The 14,637-nt window shown below is 42.9% G+C and overlaps 1 protein-coding gene across 5 annotated transcripts in view; it reads right to left on the reverse strand.

The window, feature by feature from the left end:
• Nucleotides 1-2,167: 2,167 nt before the first annotated feature.
• The window catches only part of KIAA0753 (KIAA0753 ortholog), a 64,370-nt gene continuing 51,900 nt past the window's right edge, over nucleotides 2,168-14,637 (reverse strand). For 4 of the 5 annotated variants that reach the window (XM_023184467.3, XM_023184470.3, XM_023184468.2 and 1 more), the window contains 3 exons: nucleotides 14,482-14,602; nucleotides 13,751-13,975; nucleotides 2,168-3,719 (listed from right to left, as the gene is read on the reverse strand). In XM_023184467.3, coding sequence (XP_023040235.1) covers nucleotides 3,602-3,719; nucleotides 13,751-13,975; nucleotides 14,482-14,602 — 464 coding nt within the window. In that variant the 3' untranslated portion in view covers nucleotides 2,168-3,601. The remainder of the gene's footprint in view (nucleotides 3,720-13,750; nucleotides 13,976-14,481; nucleotides 14,603-14,637) is intronic. The other variant, XM_023184469.3, reaches the window with a different exon arrangement.

Below are 14,637 nucleotides of genomic sequence, written 5' to 3' on the forward strand. Positions count from 1 at the left end.
GCAAGAGGGGAACCCAGCACTGCAGCCCTGACTCTGGAAGCCAGCTGTGCACTCCAGGTCGGGGAATGGCCCTACTGGGTCTGTTGCCTGAGTTCACTTGGGCCTGACAACCAGCCTAGGGTCCCTATCTGGGGTTTCCTGGGGCCCTTACTGAGGACTGATAGGAAGTACACAGGATGTCAGGCGGAAGCCCCTCCAATCCAGGCCCCCGTTATTGGGCTCAGTCAACACACCAGTGTGGAAACAGATCTGAGATCTCGGCTCCTGAACGAACGGACTGAGAGGGGCGAGGCCACTGATCTGAGGCTCTCCAAGAGCCCGGAGAACCGGGAGCCCTTTCACAGGCCGGCCCCTTCCAGAGGGCACTTCTATGGTGATAACAAGCCCATGATGATGTGGACACCCCTGATTTACAGGCTCCGCAGGGAATTCTCACTACTGTCTCACGTTGCCAAAACAAAGAGAGCTCCTCTCACAAACACAGAAGCGTGATGGAAACCTACACAGCCACAGAGAGCGCAGGGGACTTTCTGACTTGGACCCTTCCCCTTGCTGTTGGCCCTGGGGCTTCCCTCAGGCCCTTCCTCCTGTCTTTCAGACCCACTAGCCACAGTGCAGTTCATGCCTCTACCTCCCCCACTCCCCCAACACACACACACACTCAGACCACCTTCAGGAAAGCAGGAACCATGAGCCCAGGGAGGAAGTGGAGAGAGGAAAGCCCTTCTCTCCTCACCATCTCTCCTCCAAACCCCAGCACCAGCGGGCAGAGGGAGAAAGGATCACAGTGCTGAAATAGTAACAGAACATGAGAGGAAAGGGGCTCCCATGCACATCCTCCTGTCTTCTTCTCTAGTCCCTGGGCCGCCCCAGCCTAGTCTCCAGGAGCACTCTGGCCAAGGCTCACTCAAGGTCAGGAGCAGCCTGAGGTTGAGGCCCATCCCCTGCTCTAGGAGGAGGAAGCAAGTTCTTGCCATCTGAGCTGGAATTGCAATGGCAGCAGCACCTCCAAGATGGAATTATAGTTCTCAACGGCATTCTATCTTGGGATCACAAAAGGACAACATAGATTTCTATGGACTATATGTGACAGACCCCCCTGTATAAAATCAATCAGTCTGCCCTTCACCTTTCATTAATGCCTAAGAATTTACTGAGCACCAACTACAGGCTAGGCAGGGTCCCTGTCCTCAAGGAGCTAAACAGTCTAGAGGTAAGCACAGAAACAGACAGCCCGCCCGTGTGGTCAAGCTGCGGCGGTGGAGTGCTCGGCGTGCATTTTCATGTCTCTGTACATTGGCGATGGCCTATGCAACACAAAAACACTGAACTCCTGTGTTTCTGCTTCTGAAAATAGTACACGAATAGTTCGGGAGAAAGCTGAAGGGAATTACAGAATGATGTACGGTCAGCCCTTGTTCATGAAGAAGAAAAATTCTAGATGTCTGGATTGGCTCCAAGGCAATAAATGGGAGCTTTTATATTCTAAGGATTTAGCTTCCATTTTCAAGTAAAAATGTTTATTTCTTGCAGTATATTTTTGTGTCTTTGGAGAATGCTCTGGCTGCAGATGTTTGCAATGGGCTAGGGATATAAAGTCGACACCTGGACACTGGGGCTGGTTGAAGCCCCACCCGTGAGTCAGAGAAGGGCAGATCCGCCTGGTGGGGGGAGCCGGAGAGAGAGTGGGAAGATCCTGAAACAAGGCAGAGCCTGGGCTCGGTCTTTCAGGACATGGGCTGCAGCAGGAAGTGTGAGGAAAGGGACTGCTCCAGAGGACTGTGTCCAGCACACACTGAGTGGGGACAGGGAAAGGCAAGAAGATATGCTCAGGTGACCTTAAAGTTTGTTTGGTCAAATTATCTCCTCCTGTGCCTCGCTTTATTCATCTATACAATGGGAACAATGACGCTGTCCACCTCACAGAGATGAGGCGAGGATTAAGTAAGTTACTACATGGTGGGCCTGGAGAGCAATGCTCCAGCAGGTGCCCAATAAATGTTAGCTTTTATTGTCATGTGTTTTTTTTCTCGGTGGGAAGGGGTGGCAAATAATTCACTATACTCATATCACATATACAAGTATTCTCAATGGTTTCTGTAAATCACATTGCACTTTGCCTGTGGGAAAAAAGGGAGATGTAAATTATTTCAAATAGACAGGAACATACTTTAAAATATTGGGTTTATTTTTAAAAATCAGCACAGTACAAACTGCCACACAAATTACTTTATACTAGCAACGACAGGTGCTCCTATTAATTCAAGTGTACACATTTAACTCCCCAGTTGAAAGACCTTGTAATTTACCTTGAAGCTCTTTACATTCTGAAGTTATATAAAATTAAGGAGGAAAACATTAACATTAAATGAAAATCAATTTTGCACAAGTAAGTGTGATCAAGCAGCTTAAATCACCTGAAATTCTTGTACTTCAGAGAAAAATCCCAGATGACAGCACTGGACGGGTTATAAAGAGTTCCCTTATTCCCTGGGGGCGTCTCAGGCATTCTTTCTGCACGTTTCCTTCACTGAGCCTCAGGCTACGAATTGAGAGGCAGTCTTCCCAGGCAGTGGCCTGATTCTTATGCACATTCTGTTTCTTTTTCTGAATTCAGAGTTTCTGAAAACACAGGCTTTTCTCTCGGAAAACATGATCTGTAAGATGTTGGAGGACCAGGCTATGATGGTTCTTAAGTTTCTTCCTTTCTCTGGGGAGACGCAGAGTCTTCGCGCCATCCGTCTGTTCTCTACTCCCACTCGGAGTCCCTTTGTGGTATGAAATAGAGACACTTCTGACCTCGTATCGGAGACACAGCGAGCTCTGTACCTTCAGCCGGCACAGAGAAGGCCTGGGCCTCTCCTGATTCCTCAAACTTCCTCTGAATCCAGAGAAAGTTTTTTATACCAGATTGTGTCAACACACAGCAATAAAATATGCTGAGGAACTAAAAATGTGAAAATCACCTAGGAATGGAACATTGAAGAAATGTGTGTTTATTATTGTGCACTGACAACCAGGGGTGGGGGTGGGGGGCTCCTGTTTGTAATAAGCTGCAGCAGAGCAGAGATTTGGCAGCATAGCCAAACTGTGCTCTCCCTGAGTCTGTAGCCTAGTAGGGCCAGAGATCCTGACAGGAAATCGCCAAAGATGCAAAACAGGGGCCCGGCGATGGGACCAGCTAGTAGCTGCACTTGTGTTGGCATCAATGCCACCAAGGGTTCAACAGCAACCTGAATCTGTGTGTGAAACATATGTATCGATTATCTTTCAAAACATTTTCATCACCAAACTGAGCCAGAGGAATGAACATCATATTTCAATAGGAAAAGTACACATTCTGAAAATACTGCCATAATCAAGTCGTGTTTCCTGGGCACTGGTAAGTGTAATACATTGCATCATACATTTCTAGAACCATTGCCACAACAAAAGAAAATGCAAAGTGAGGATGACCTCCCTGGCACTGCCTTCCTTTCAGTGGGCAGCACCTTCTGGGCCTGGATGGACAGCTGAGGATGAAAATTTCCTGTGGGCCAAAACAAAGGGTAGTGCCATCCCTTCTCCAGTGTGAGACAAAGGGCCTCGCCTCGGAGAGCCTTTATGTAGCAGCCTCTAAGAATTCTGAGGTGAACACAGCTTCTGCATAATCTTCACACATATCCTGAAGTTCAGCAGCCACGGCACCCAGAGCTTCATCTACCAGCTCTTCTGAAAAGCTGGAAGACAAACAACACAACCAAAGGTATGCACAAGGCCAGGTGCAGTGGCTCACGCCTGTCATCCCAGCACTTTGGGAGGCCGAGGTGGGTGGATCACCTGAGGTCAGGAGTTTGAGACCAGCCTGGCCAACATGGTGAAACCCCGTCTCTACTAAAAATACATAAAATTAGCCAGGCGTGGTGGCATGCACACCTGTAAACCCAGTTACTCAGGAGGCTGAGGCAGAAGAATCACTGGAACCTGGCAGGTGGAGGTTGCAGTGAGCAGAGATCACGCCACTGCACTCCAGCCTGGACAACAGAGCAAGATTCCGTCTCAAAATAAATAAAATAAAATAAAATACAGTAAAGGTATATACAGCCATGTATGGGAGTCATTCTTTTACTCAGCTGTGGAAATTAACAAGTCAATTCTGAAATCTAAATGGAAATTCAGAAGGCCAAGAACAGCCAAGATTTTTTTTTTTTTTTGAGACGGAGTCTCACTCTGTCGCCCAGGCTGGAGTGCAGTGGTGCGATCTTGGCTCACTGCAACCTCCGCCTCCCAGGTTCATGCCATTCTCCTGCCTCAGCTTCCCAGGTAGCTGGGACTACAGGTGCCTGCCACCACGCCCAGCTAATTTTTTGTATTTTTTTTAGTAGAGACGGGGTTTCACCATGTTAGCCAGGATGGTCTCGATCTCCTGACCTCGTGATCTGCCCACCTCAGCCTTCCAAAGTGCTGGGATTACAGGCATGAGCCACCGTGCCCGGCCAAGATACTTTTGAAGAAGAAAAACAAGGTGAGAGGCCCTGCTCTCCTAGACAGAAGGATGCGATGGTGCTTAGATCCCAAAATCCTGCTGGGGGATGGGCCTAAAACATACACAGGATGGACTTCATCCTCAATGTGTTTGAAACCAGAGGCGACCAGAAACGAACCAGCTGCAACCTAGCCCCACCTCTAACAGCTGCCTGACTGGCCGACGGAGGAAAGGGGTGTGCCTTCTTGTAGGAGACGGGAGGACACTAGGGGACTCTGCATGGGTGCTCCTCTGTACACACACACACACACACACACACACACACCTTTATTTTCTGAACAGTGCAGGCTTCGTATCTCCCAAGTAGTCCTACAAACAAGGACATTCTCTTAAATAACTATGGTACAGTTATAACAATTATAAAATTAACATTCATACAAAACTATTATCTATTCTACAGGCCTATCTATCTACAGGCCTTATTCAAATTTTGCCAACCATTCAAATAATGTCCTTCGAAAGAAAATTTTTTCTAGTCCAAGATTCCAGTCCGGGATTCCAGGTCGCATTTTGTTGTCACAGCTCTTCAGTCTACGGTAATCTGAAATAGTTCTTCAGTCTTTCTTTGCCTCTCATGACCTTAACATTTTTTAAAGAGTAAAGGCCTTTTTTGGGGGGGGGTGGGGGGCGGGGAGAATATCCCTCAATTTGGGTTTTTTCGGATTCAGGCCATACGTTTTTGAAAGAGATGCCCCGGAAGGACAGTGTGTCCCTTCAGTGCACCATGGTATCTATTTGATATCCATTAATGATGACAGTGAATTTTGCATTACTGAGTTATGGTGATTTCTGCCAGGTTTCTCCCTTGTAAAGTTACCGTTTTTCCCTTTGTCATTAATGGTATAGTGGAGGGAGACACTCTGAGACTACCTAAACTCCTGTTTCTCATCAAACTCGCCTAAATCAATTATTACAGGGTTGCCACACACGGATTTTCTACTTCCATCATTCCTTCTCCATTTAATAGCTGGCATTCTACTGTAATGAAAGCTTTCCCTTCTCCTTTACTTATGTATTCATTCCTATCAGTTTGGCCTTATAGTTTGGTCCTATTTTATTGTAGAGTTTGTAATCCATTACTATTATTACTTATTTTGATGCTTTAAAATGTCCTGGATTTGACCACTAGGCAGGCGCTCTTCTGAACTCCTGTGGACTCTTGACGTGTCCCCATCCTTTGAGCACTTCCTTTCTAGCACAGTATGTCTGAGGCTTATCTTACATTTTTCCAGCCCCAGCCTTGTAATCAGCAATTCTTCCAAGAAGCCAGGGTACCTCTTCATGGAGAATGGTATTTAGAAACCAAGATGTGGGTACCAGGTGTGCTCATTGCTACTGGCACCTCGGCTTCTGGGCCTTCTCAGCAGACAAACTAAGAAACATTCTGTATCTATTTCTACATCTATAAAAAACCATATATTCATCCCAACCTTCCCCTAGAAACCCTGCTCCCATTATTCACAATGTACTTACTTATTGGACCAATCCTAAAATATAAAGTAGTTTTAGAACTGTTAACCCACGCCACTGTGTAAAAGAAACCTACAAACTAGAATCCAGTTATGTGTTTACAGTTCTTTTTGTCTTTAGCCAGAGGTATAGAGTCAATATACTGTGTTCAAAAGTTACTTAGGCTTCATTCCATTAGTGTGATTATATTATTTATTTGAAATACAGTTAGGTTCATGTTTCTGTTTGTATTCGACTTAAGGCCCCCTTCCCATCCCTGTTGATTAAAGGGGATGTATAAGAAACATTAACACGGTTTCAAAAGTCAGAGTTACACAAAAATGGTAAATGCAGATAAGTTTCACTCCTCATCTCCTATCCCTTCTACCCCATTCCCACCCAGTTGTTTTTGTTTTTTTGCTAATCTGACAATCCTTTGTCTTTTAATTGGCATGTAAGGTCATTTTGCCTTTAATGTTATTCTGATATATTTGAGTTTATGCTTCTAAAATAATAGGTATTTTCTACATTTGGCTCTTTGTTCTCTCTTCTTTCTTGGTTTCCTTTAGATTTTGTAATTTTTAAACTACATTTGTTCTTCTCTACTGACTTGGACATTACACACACTTTTCTTTAAGCGGCCGCCCTGGATTACAAGTATCTATGACTTGACGTCTAACATTAATTGACATTCTTACCCTTTTTCCCATACAATGCAAGAACCTCAGAATATGAAATTTATCCCCTTCCTTACATTCTTACATGCTATTGTTACTGTATATTTTAAATGCGTGAGTACATATACACATGCATCCATAAAACATCAGTATTGTTTCATACAGCCAATATTCACTTTAACCCACCTATTTACCTATTTTTAAAATTCATGCCTTCCCATATTTCTGACCTTCCATCTGTGACTGTTTTCTTTCTGCCCCCAAAATACTCTTTTAATATTTCCTACAGTGAAGGTCTACTGGTAATTCAGCTTTGTTAGGAAACTCTTTTCTCACCTTGCCTCTTGATGTATCTTTCACTGGGCTTAGAACTCCAGACTGGTAGTTCTTTTCGTTTGGAATTTTAAAGATATGCCAGGTCTTCCGCTTTCCACTGTTTTTGCTTATCTTGATTTTTCTTCCTCCAGCTGATTTTAAGATTTTCTCTGTCTGAGATCTTTCAGTAATTATTACGTATGGATTTCTTTTTATTTTTCTTGCTTGGGGTTTTTGGAGCTTCCTAAATCTATGGCTTGATGTCTTTTGCTACTGTGGGGAAGTTACGGCCATTATCTTTTAGGATGTTGTTTCTGACTCATTTTCTCTCTCTCCTGTCCTGAGATTCCAACAACACGTTAGATCTTCTTACCTCCTCTATGTCCCTTTCCCTTTCTTCTTCACTTTTCATCTTTTTTTGTGTGTCTCCGGGAATCACTCTGGATATTTTCTTCTGTCCTATGCTCCAAGTCTCTAATTTTTTCTTCTGTTGTGTCTAATTTGCTATTGAGCCCAACCAATGAATTCCTCATTTCAGAAACTTTATCTTTCATTCTATAATGTCCATTTGGATTTTGTTTAGTTCCCAGTTCTATGCTGAAGTTCTAATTCGTGTCTTTTATTTCTGTGAATGCACTAGGCACAGTAATTTTAATGTCTGTGAATGCACTAGGCACAGTTATTTTAATGTCTGTGTCTGATAGCTCTAATATTTGTATCTGCTGTAGGTCTGTTCTTGTTATTGTCTTGTCTTTCTGTTGCCTGGTTATTTTTCACCATATACCAGACACTGTATTTGACAATCGTAGAAATAACTTGATTCCTAAGATGATGTTATTTTCCTCCAGAGAAAATTCATGTTTTCTAATGTGTGGTGCCTGTGGGGCAGTAACAATCTAGAATCACCTCAATCCAGTCTGAGATAATTTGGAGCTGAGTGGAGTCCCTGAGAAGGCCTATTTATATCCAGGTCACCTGTACTTCCAGAGTGCAATCTTTTGGGAGCCCAGTTAAAAGTGAGGAAAGTTCACTAGGACAATTCCCCCACTTTGGCAACCCGTGAATTCCAACCTCTGTCCTCTGATTCCAGCCTCTGTCCTCTGTTCTGAAAAGGCTGTCAGAAGTGCCGCTCATCTCCCTCCAAACCGGCTATCCAGTGCTCAACAAAGGGCTAACCTCCCCAGGGCTCTGTCTTCTCCAGGACCCTGGCCCAGTTATTCTTCATTACCTAGTTAACTTCTTGATGCCTTCAAGAATAGGTTTTATTTTTAATACAGCTTTTCTATTAACAGTTATCCTCAGTGGGAGAGGTGGTCCAGATTACCAAGTGCGTCATCACTAGGAGCAGAAGTGATTACCTCCTTTTTATATTTGCTTCACTTTCTATATTCCTATCACTAATTTATACCTAAACTGCGAGAGAAATACAAGGGTACTTCCGCTACATTCCAACACATTAGGTAATGTATCTGTTTTTCTTCTTCTTCCTTTTTTAATCTTCCCTGTTCTGCTTTTCCCCTTGTGGAACCATCCCTGCTGGAGTACTCTGTCCCACTACTCTAATCTGGATTAGTTCTTTTCTATGCTCACTGAAAAATCTTATCCTGGAAAGGCTTTTGCCATTCTTCTGGAAGTTCCACTGTAAGGTCTACGTTTACTAAAACCCAAGTCTTCCTCTTTCTTAATGTACATCTCGCATTGGTAATTTAGATCTTCCAGTAGCATGGGAACTAAATTTTTAAACACTCTGCCCACCTGAAAACGTGTTTTTGTGTTTTTTAGAGATGCGGTCTCCCTCTGTCACTCAGGCTGGAGTGCAGTGGTGCCATCTCAGCTCACTGCAGCCTTGACCTCCTGGACTCAAGCAATCCTCCCACCTCAGCCTCCTGAGTAACTGGGACTACAGGCATGTAGCATCATGCCCAGCTAATTTTTTATTTTTGTAGAGATGAAGTTTCACTATGTTGCTTGGGCTGGTATCAAACTCCTGGGCTCAAGCAATCCTCCCGCCTAGCCTCTCAAAGTGCTGGAATTAGATGTGAGCCACCATACCCAGCCCTAAAAATGTTTCTGTTCTATCTGCCCTTATCTTTAATTGATAATTTATCTGAGCACATAATTCTAGGTTAAATTTTGGAAGTAGGCTCTAATACCTTCTAGCTTCTGGTGTTGCTACTAAAAACAATATGCCATTCTCATTTCTGATTATTTGAATGTGTACAGTTTTTACCCTCTGGAATCTTTTGTCATCTTTCTTTTCCTTATATTGAGATGCTCAAATTTCCTTTTCATAATGATGTGCCATGGTGTGTTCTGTCCTGTTCTATTCATTTATTCTTTCACTCACTCACAAGAGGACAAATGATGGACCCTTTCAATCTAAAGACAGCCTTCTGGGAAATTTTCTTATAGCATTTCTCTGATAATTTCCCATTGCTCCTTTTTCCCTTTTACTACATTCTGGAACTCCAGTGATTCAGATGTTGAATCTCCTAGAACAGGCTTCTAATTTTAAAAATATTTCCTCTCTATTATCTAGTTTCTTGTCTTTTTATTCTACCGCTTGAAACATTTGACTTTTTTCTTTGGATCCTTCTAGTGAGTTTACTTGAGCCATCAAGTTTTTAATTTCTAAGAACTTTCTTTTCATTCCCTGAAAGTTCCTTTTTTATAGTATCCTGTTCTTGTTTCATGATGTAACAGTTTCACTTAGCTCTCTGAGAATATTAATTCTAGCCTGTTTTTAATGTTTTATTCTTCTCACTGTATTGTCTGCTTTGCTTCCTCAGAGTCCTTATCTGTTATAATAGCCTGTGTATCTTTTATCAAATGCCTAGTCATCTCAGCTGTCTGCTCATTTTCAAGAACAAGAATGTCAACCAAGCCTCCTATTTCCTGGCTCACCTGTTGATACAGTTTGTATAATTTGTTCCCGCTCAAATCTTATGATGAACTGTAATCCCCAGTGCTGCAGGTGGGGCAAGGTGGGAAGTGTTTGGATCATGGGAGAAGATTCCTCATGGTTTGGTGCTGTCTTCATGATAGTGGATTCTCATGAGACCTGGTCATTTAAAAGTGTATGGCATTCTCCCCCACCCCTTGCTTGCTCCTTCTTTTGCTATGTGATGTGACCGTTCCCCACTTCGTCTTCTGCCATGACTGTACGTTTCCTGAGGTGTCCTGAGAAGCCAAGCATATGCCAGCACCATGCTTCCTGTAAAGCCTGCAGAACTGTGAGCTAATGAAACCTCTTTTCATTATAAATTACCCAGTCTCGGGTATTTATAGCAATGCAAGAATGGCCCAATACACCTATATCCATGCATTCACAAGCATCTGATGCTTCTAATTCCTGAGTCTCAACCAATGTTCTTTACAGATAAACTTGGTTCTTGCCTTTCTCTTCATTAGGCACTTAGCTTTCTCTAGCCTGTTAAGTGGTCACCATTTGTCTAACTGCTTTCTGGCTTCCAAATTCTTTTTTTTTTTTTTTTTTAGACAGAGTCTCGCTCTGTCGCCTGGGCTGGAGTGCAGTGACCAGATCTCTCAAATTCTTATTGATATTTCTTGTTTGCTGTCATTGATGGTTTCATGTCTTTCATTCATTCTTGTAGTGATATATAGTGGGATACAGACATAGGAAGTAAAGAGAAATATATACATTCATTTGTCCTTTTCAACCAGAATTCACTTGATTGTTTTTCAAGCCAGGAATTCTTAAGAATTCGCTTTTAATAAAAGCACTGTCACCTTAAGCCTTTCCTTTCACATCACTCTTTTATTTGCATTCAGTTTATATCACCTGCTCATGCTAATCGCTGGAAGTGCTTTTCTTCAGGTATAATGAGGAATAAAGACATTAAAAGAAAGGAAAAAACTCAGCTTTCTCCTTACCCAAGAGGCTTTAGATGAAGTCAACTGTCTTTGGATGCTTTTTAAAGATCTGATCAACATAACTCTCATCTTTGAAATATTCAAATCATAAACTAAAAAAGAAGAGATAGAGGCTCATGCCTGTAATCCCAGCACTTTGAGAAGCTGAAGTGGGTGGATCACCTGAGGTCAGGAGTTCGAGACCAGCATGGGCAACATGGTGAAACCCTGTCTTTACTAAAAACAAAAAAATTAGCCAGATGTGGTAGCCAGCACCTGTAATCCTAGCTACTCGGGAGGCTGAGGCAGGAGAATTGCTTGAACCCAGGAGGTGGAGGTTGCAGTGAGCCAAGACTGTACCACTGCACTCCAGCCTGGGTGACAGAATGAGACTCCATCTAAAATAAAATAAAATAAAATAATAAAAAAAGAAGAGATAAAAACCAAACAGAGCTAGACTGTTCACATGCACTGGCACTTGGGGTCAAAGAACAGCAGAGGAAAATATTGTAAAAATCCAGGCATATTTTAATAGCTCTGTCCTCTACATTTTAACCTGTTATTCCTTATAGGCTGAGAGATTTTCCCTACATGTACCTAACAACGGTGAACAAAAATGTATCATTTGATCAGGTGGTAAGAACACACAAGGAACAGTCTATCTTCCTTGGCTTGCTTTTGGATTTCCCAATACCCCAGTTAGCCTAGGCAAGTCGGACAGGTTACAAGAAAATGAGTACATATGCTACAGGAGCATGTGTTAACAAAAGGAAGCAAGTCGAGTTTACTTCTTCTCTTCTCCCAGATCATCCTTAAGAATACATGTGAAGACAAATGTGCATCTCTACCAGAACAAAGCATCTTATATACTTTGAAGGGTACTATCATATATACCAAAGAGAAGTCTCAGGACTTCAGGGTCAACCTGAGGGCTTAAACACAAGTGGTTATCCCTGATCCCACCCAAAATCCCACTTAAATACAAGAAAATAGATACACAAATATATATATCTACCAAAAGAGACACAAGTAGATGAGAAATGTCCAAGATTTTCAGAAGATAAAAGCACACAGAAGAATCATAACTGATTTAGCAGCATAGAGGGAGCTGAAACCTAAGAGTCTGAAAGCAGGGGGTGGGAGGGATGCCAGGCAAAAACAAGCCAGTTTGTCCTATAAAATATCAGGAAGGCTCAGGAAGTAAGAGTGCTGAGAATCATGAAGGCAGAGTGCAGTATGGGGTAGAAAATGAGGAGACTGGCTGAAAATTTGCAGAACAAGCAGTTGGACTGACACACTCCACCCCTATTCTGGGAGCTAAGTGACAATCCCTTCTCTACCCCCACAAAAGAAGGAAGGTATATTCTTTGGAAAAAATAAACCAGTAATTTTAAATTCAGCCAAGTCATCAATCAAGCATGAAGGCAGACACTTTCACACTTGCAAGTTTCAAGAAATTTCCTCTAATACACAAAGCAGGATATGCTCCATCAAAATAAGAGAGTAAACCAAGAAAGCAGAAGACAAGGGCATCAGAAAACAGGGCATCTATTACAGGGAGATGTAACCGAATGTGAAGGGTGATGAGGAAGGGAAGCCCCAGGATGAAAGCCATGCAGTAGATCTGGAGAGCAGCCGCCCGGACTCGGGTAGGAGGAAAAAGGGTCTCAGGAGAAAAGGTAACGGTGGGGCCGAGTCACAGAGATTAACTGATACCTTTGATCCAGACAAAAATTATATTATTGAGAGGTTGGCTCCTGTGTAGGTAAAGTTAACAAACATATAAAATAACTAGCAAATAAAAAGAAATGTAATCATAGTATACTACTATTTTACTACATAAATGTAATCATAGTATACTACTTAGCTCAATGATGAAAAATATCTTGCATGTTTGTAACGAGGTGATAACTTGCGAGGAATTTAAATGTGGGCCCTCTTTTAAAAGAATAGATTTACACATATCTTTTAATTAAGTATTTGTACATAAAAAAAGGGCTACCCATTCTTCAAAATTTAGTAGCTACAGGATCTTGTTTTGTGACTCCACAAAACTACCTTACCCACATAATGAAAGAAGGAGAAGGGTTAAAGAAAATATTGCAAAATCAGAAGACTGCTACTGATAAAAGCAAATTTATCCCCACCAAGAAGATTCCACAGTCATGGCTATTTCCTGCCCAGGAATATTTTGTGTTCTCTGATGGGACAACATTAGCATTAACAGCAACAGGAAATCAGTACTGACTGACTCCTGAGTATTGTACTTCTATTGGGGGCTGAATGTCCGTGTTTCCTCCACATTCGTATGTTGAAGCCCTAACCCCCAGTGTGGTAGTATCTGTGGTGGGGCCTTTGGGAGATAATTAGGTTTAGATGAGGTCATGAGGATGGAGGTCCCTCAATGGGATCAGCGCCCTTCTGAGAAGAAGAGACCAGAGTTCCCTTTCTCTGTCACGTGAGGACACGGCAAGAAGACGGCCATCTACAAGCCAGGAAGAGGGCCCCCAACAGACACTCGATCTGCCAGCACGTTGATCTTAGACACCCCAGCCTCCAGGACTGTGAGAAATACATTCTTGTTTAAGTCACGCAGTCGATGGTATTCTGTGATGACAGCCCGTGCTGACTAGAACCCGATGGTATTCTGTGATGACAGCCCACGCTGACTGGGACCCTCTGCCTAGGAAAAGAAGGCTGCAGACCACCCCTGTGGATGGCACCACCCATGCTGTTTTACGGTTCCCTGTGTCTGAAAATAGAAAGCCTGTCTCCTAGCCCAAGAACAACCACTGAAACTCCAGGGCCCCAAAGCAGGGAATAAGACTTTGGCTAATCCTTTCTCCAGCTTTTTCTAAGTCAAAAATTTCGCACTTGGTTCCTAAACAGAAGACCGTAACATTTTACTGACCTTTCAGCTATCAGCCATGGGTTGAAGGAGCCTACAGCCTCATGAGATATGATCCGAAGGTACTGCTCAAAACGACTGCAGTAGTTGCCGATGCTGTGCCGCATACCGGGTGGGACAAAGAGGGGAGCTCGGCCTTCTTTCTGTTGAGAATCTTCTGCAAGGGAGAGCAGGGGGGCCTCTCTTTTCTCTGATCCCTCCTCTGTTCCCACACTTTCATCCAGGGAACTGAGAACAAATAGAAGTGATGAAAGCATTCAACATCATCTGTAAGCAAGGCTAAACTGTGAATTTACCCTCATGGTTTGACAGCCAAAGGCTCATCTTGATTTCTCTTTCTCACAATGAACAAAATTCAACATCCTAACACCATATATTGCTCCCCCTTTTCAATGAACCAACCCTCAACACAGCGGGAATACCCGTTCCTTTGACAACAGCATTCTTAAAGCAAATCGTGCAGTGAATATCGCTACAACCTATATGTACTGCTGTAATGCTTTCCACATTAAAAAACAGCTAAATGTTACTGAACACGGAAAAGCTCTTTAAGATGCAACACATTCAATGCCCATCTTGTAAACATGCTATTTACTCAGCCATCCTGGAGTGTGGCAAGATCTTGCTCAAAGGAAGAATTTCTCTCTGTCTTATGGGAACTGCAGGAATTCAAAATCTAATAACATCAAAGGTGACCAACTGGAATGAAATCAGAAAGTGTCTTTGCCACTTACTTGCCATTACAGGGCCTTTCTAACATGATGTTCACGGCTGGATCCTTGCGATCCACTGTCTTCGTGATTCTGATTAGATGAGGAGACAGAGGCTTTTCACTTATTGCTGAGATTTTTTGGTCTAGAAAAGGAGGGTCATAAAATCACTGCATATAA

This window comes from Piliocolobus tephrosceles, chromosome 16 (assembly GCF_002776525.5).
Source record: "Piliocolobus tephrosceles isolate RC106 chromosome 16, ASM277652v3, whole genome shotgun sequence".
Taxonomy (NCBI): domain Eukaryota; kingdom Metazoa; phylum Chordata; class Mammalia; order Primates; family Cercopithecidae; genus Piliocolobus; species Piliocolobus tephrosceles.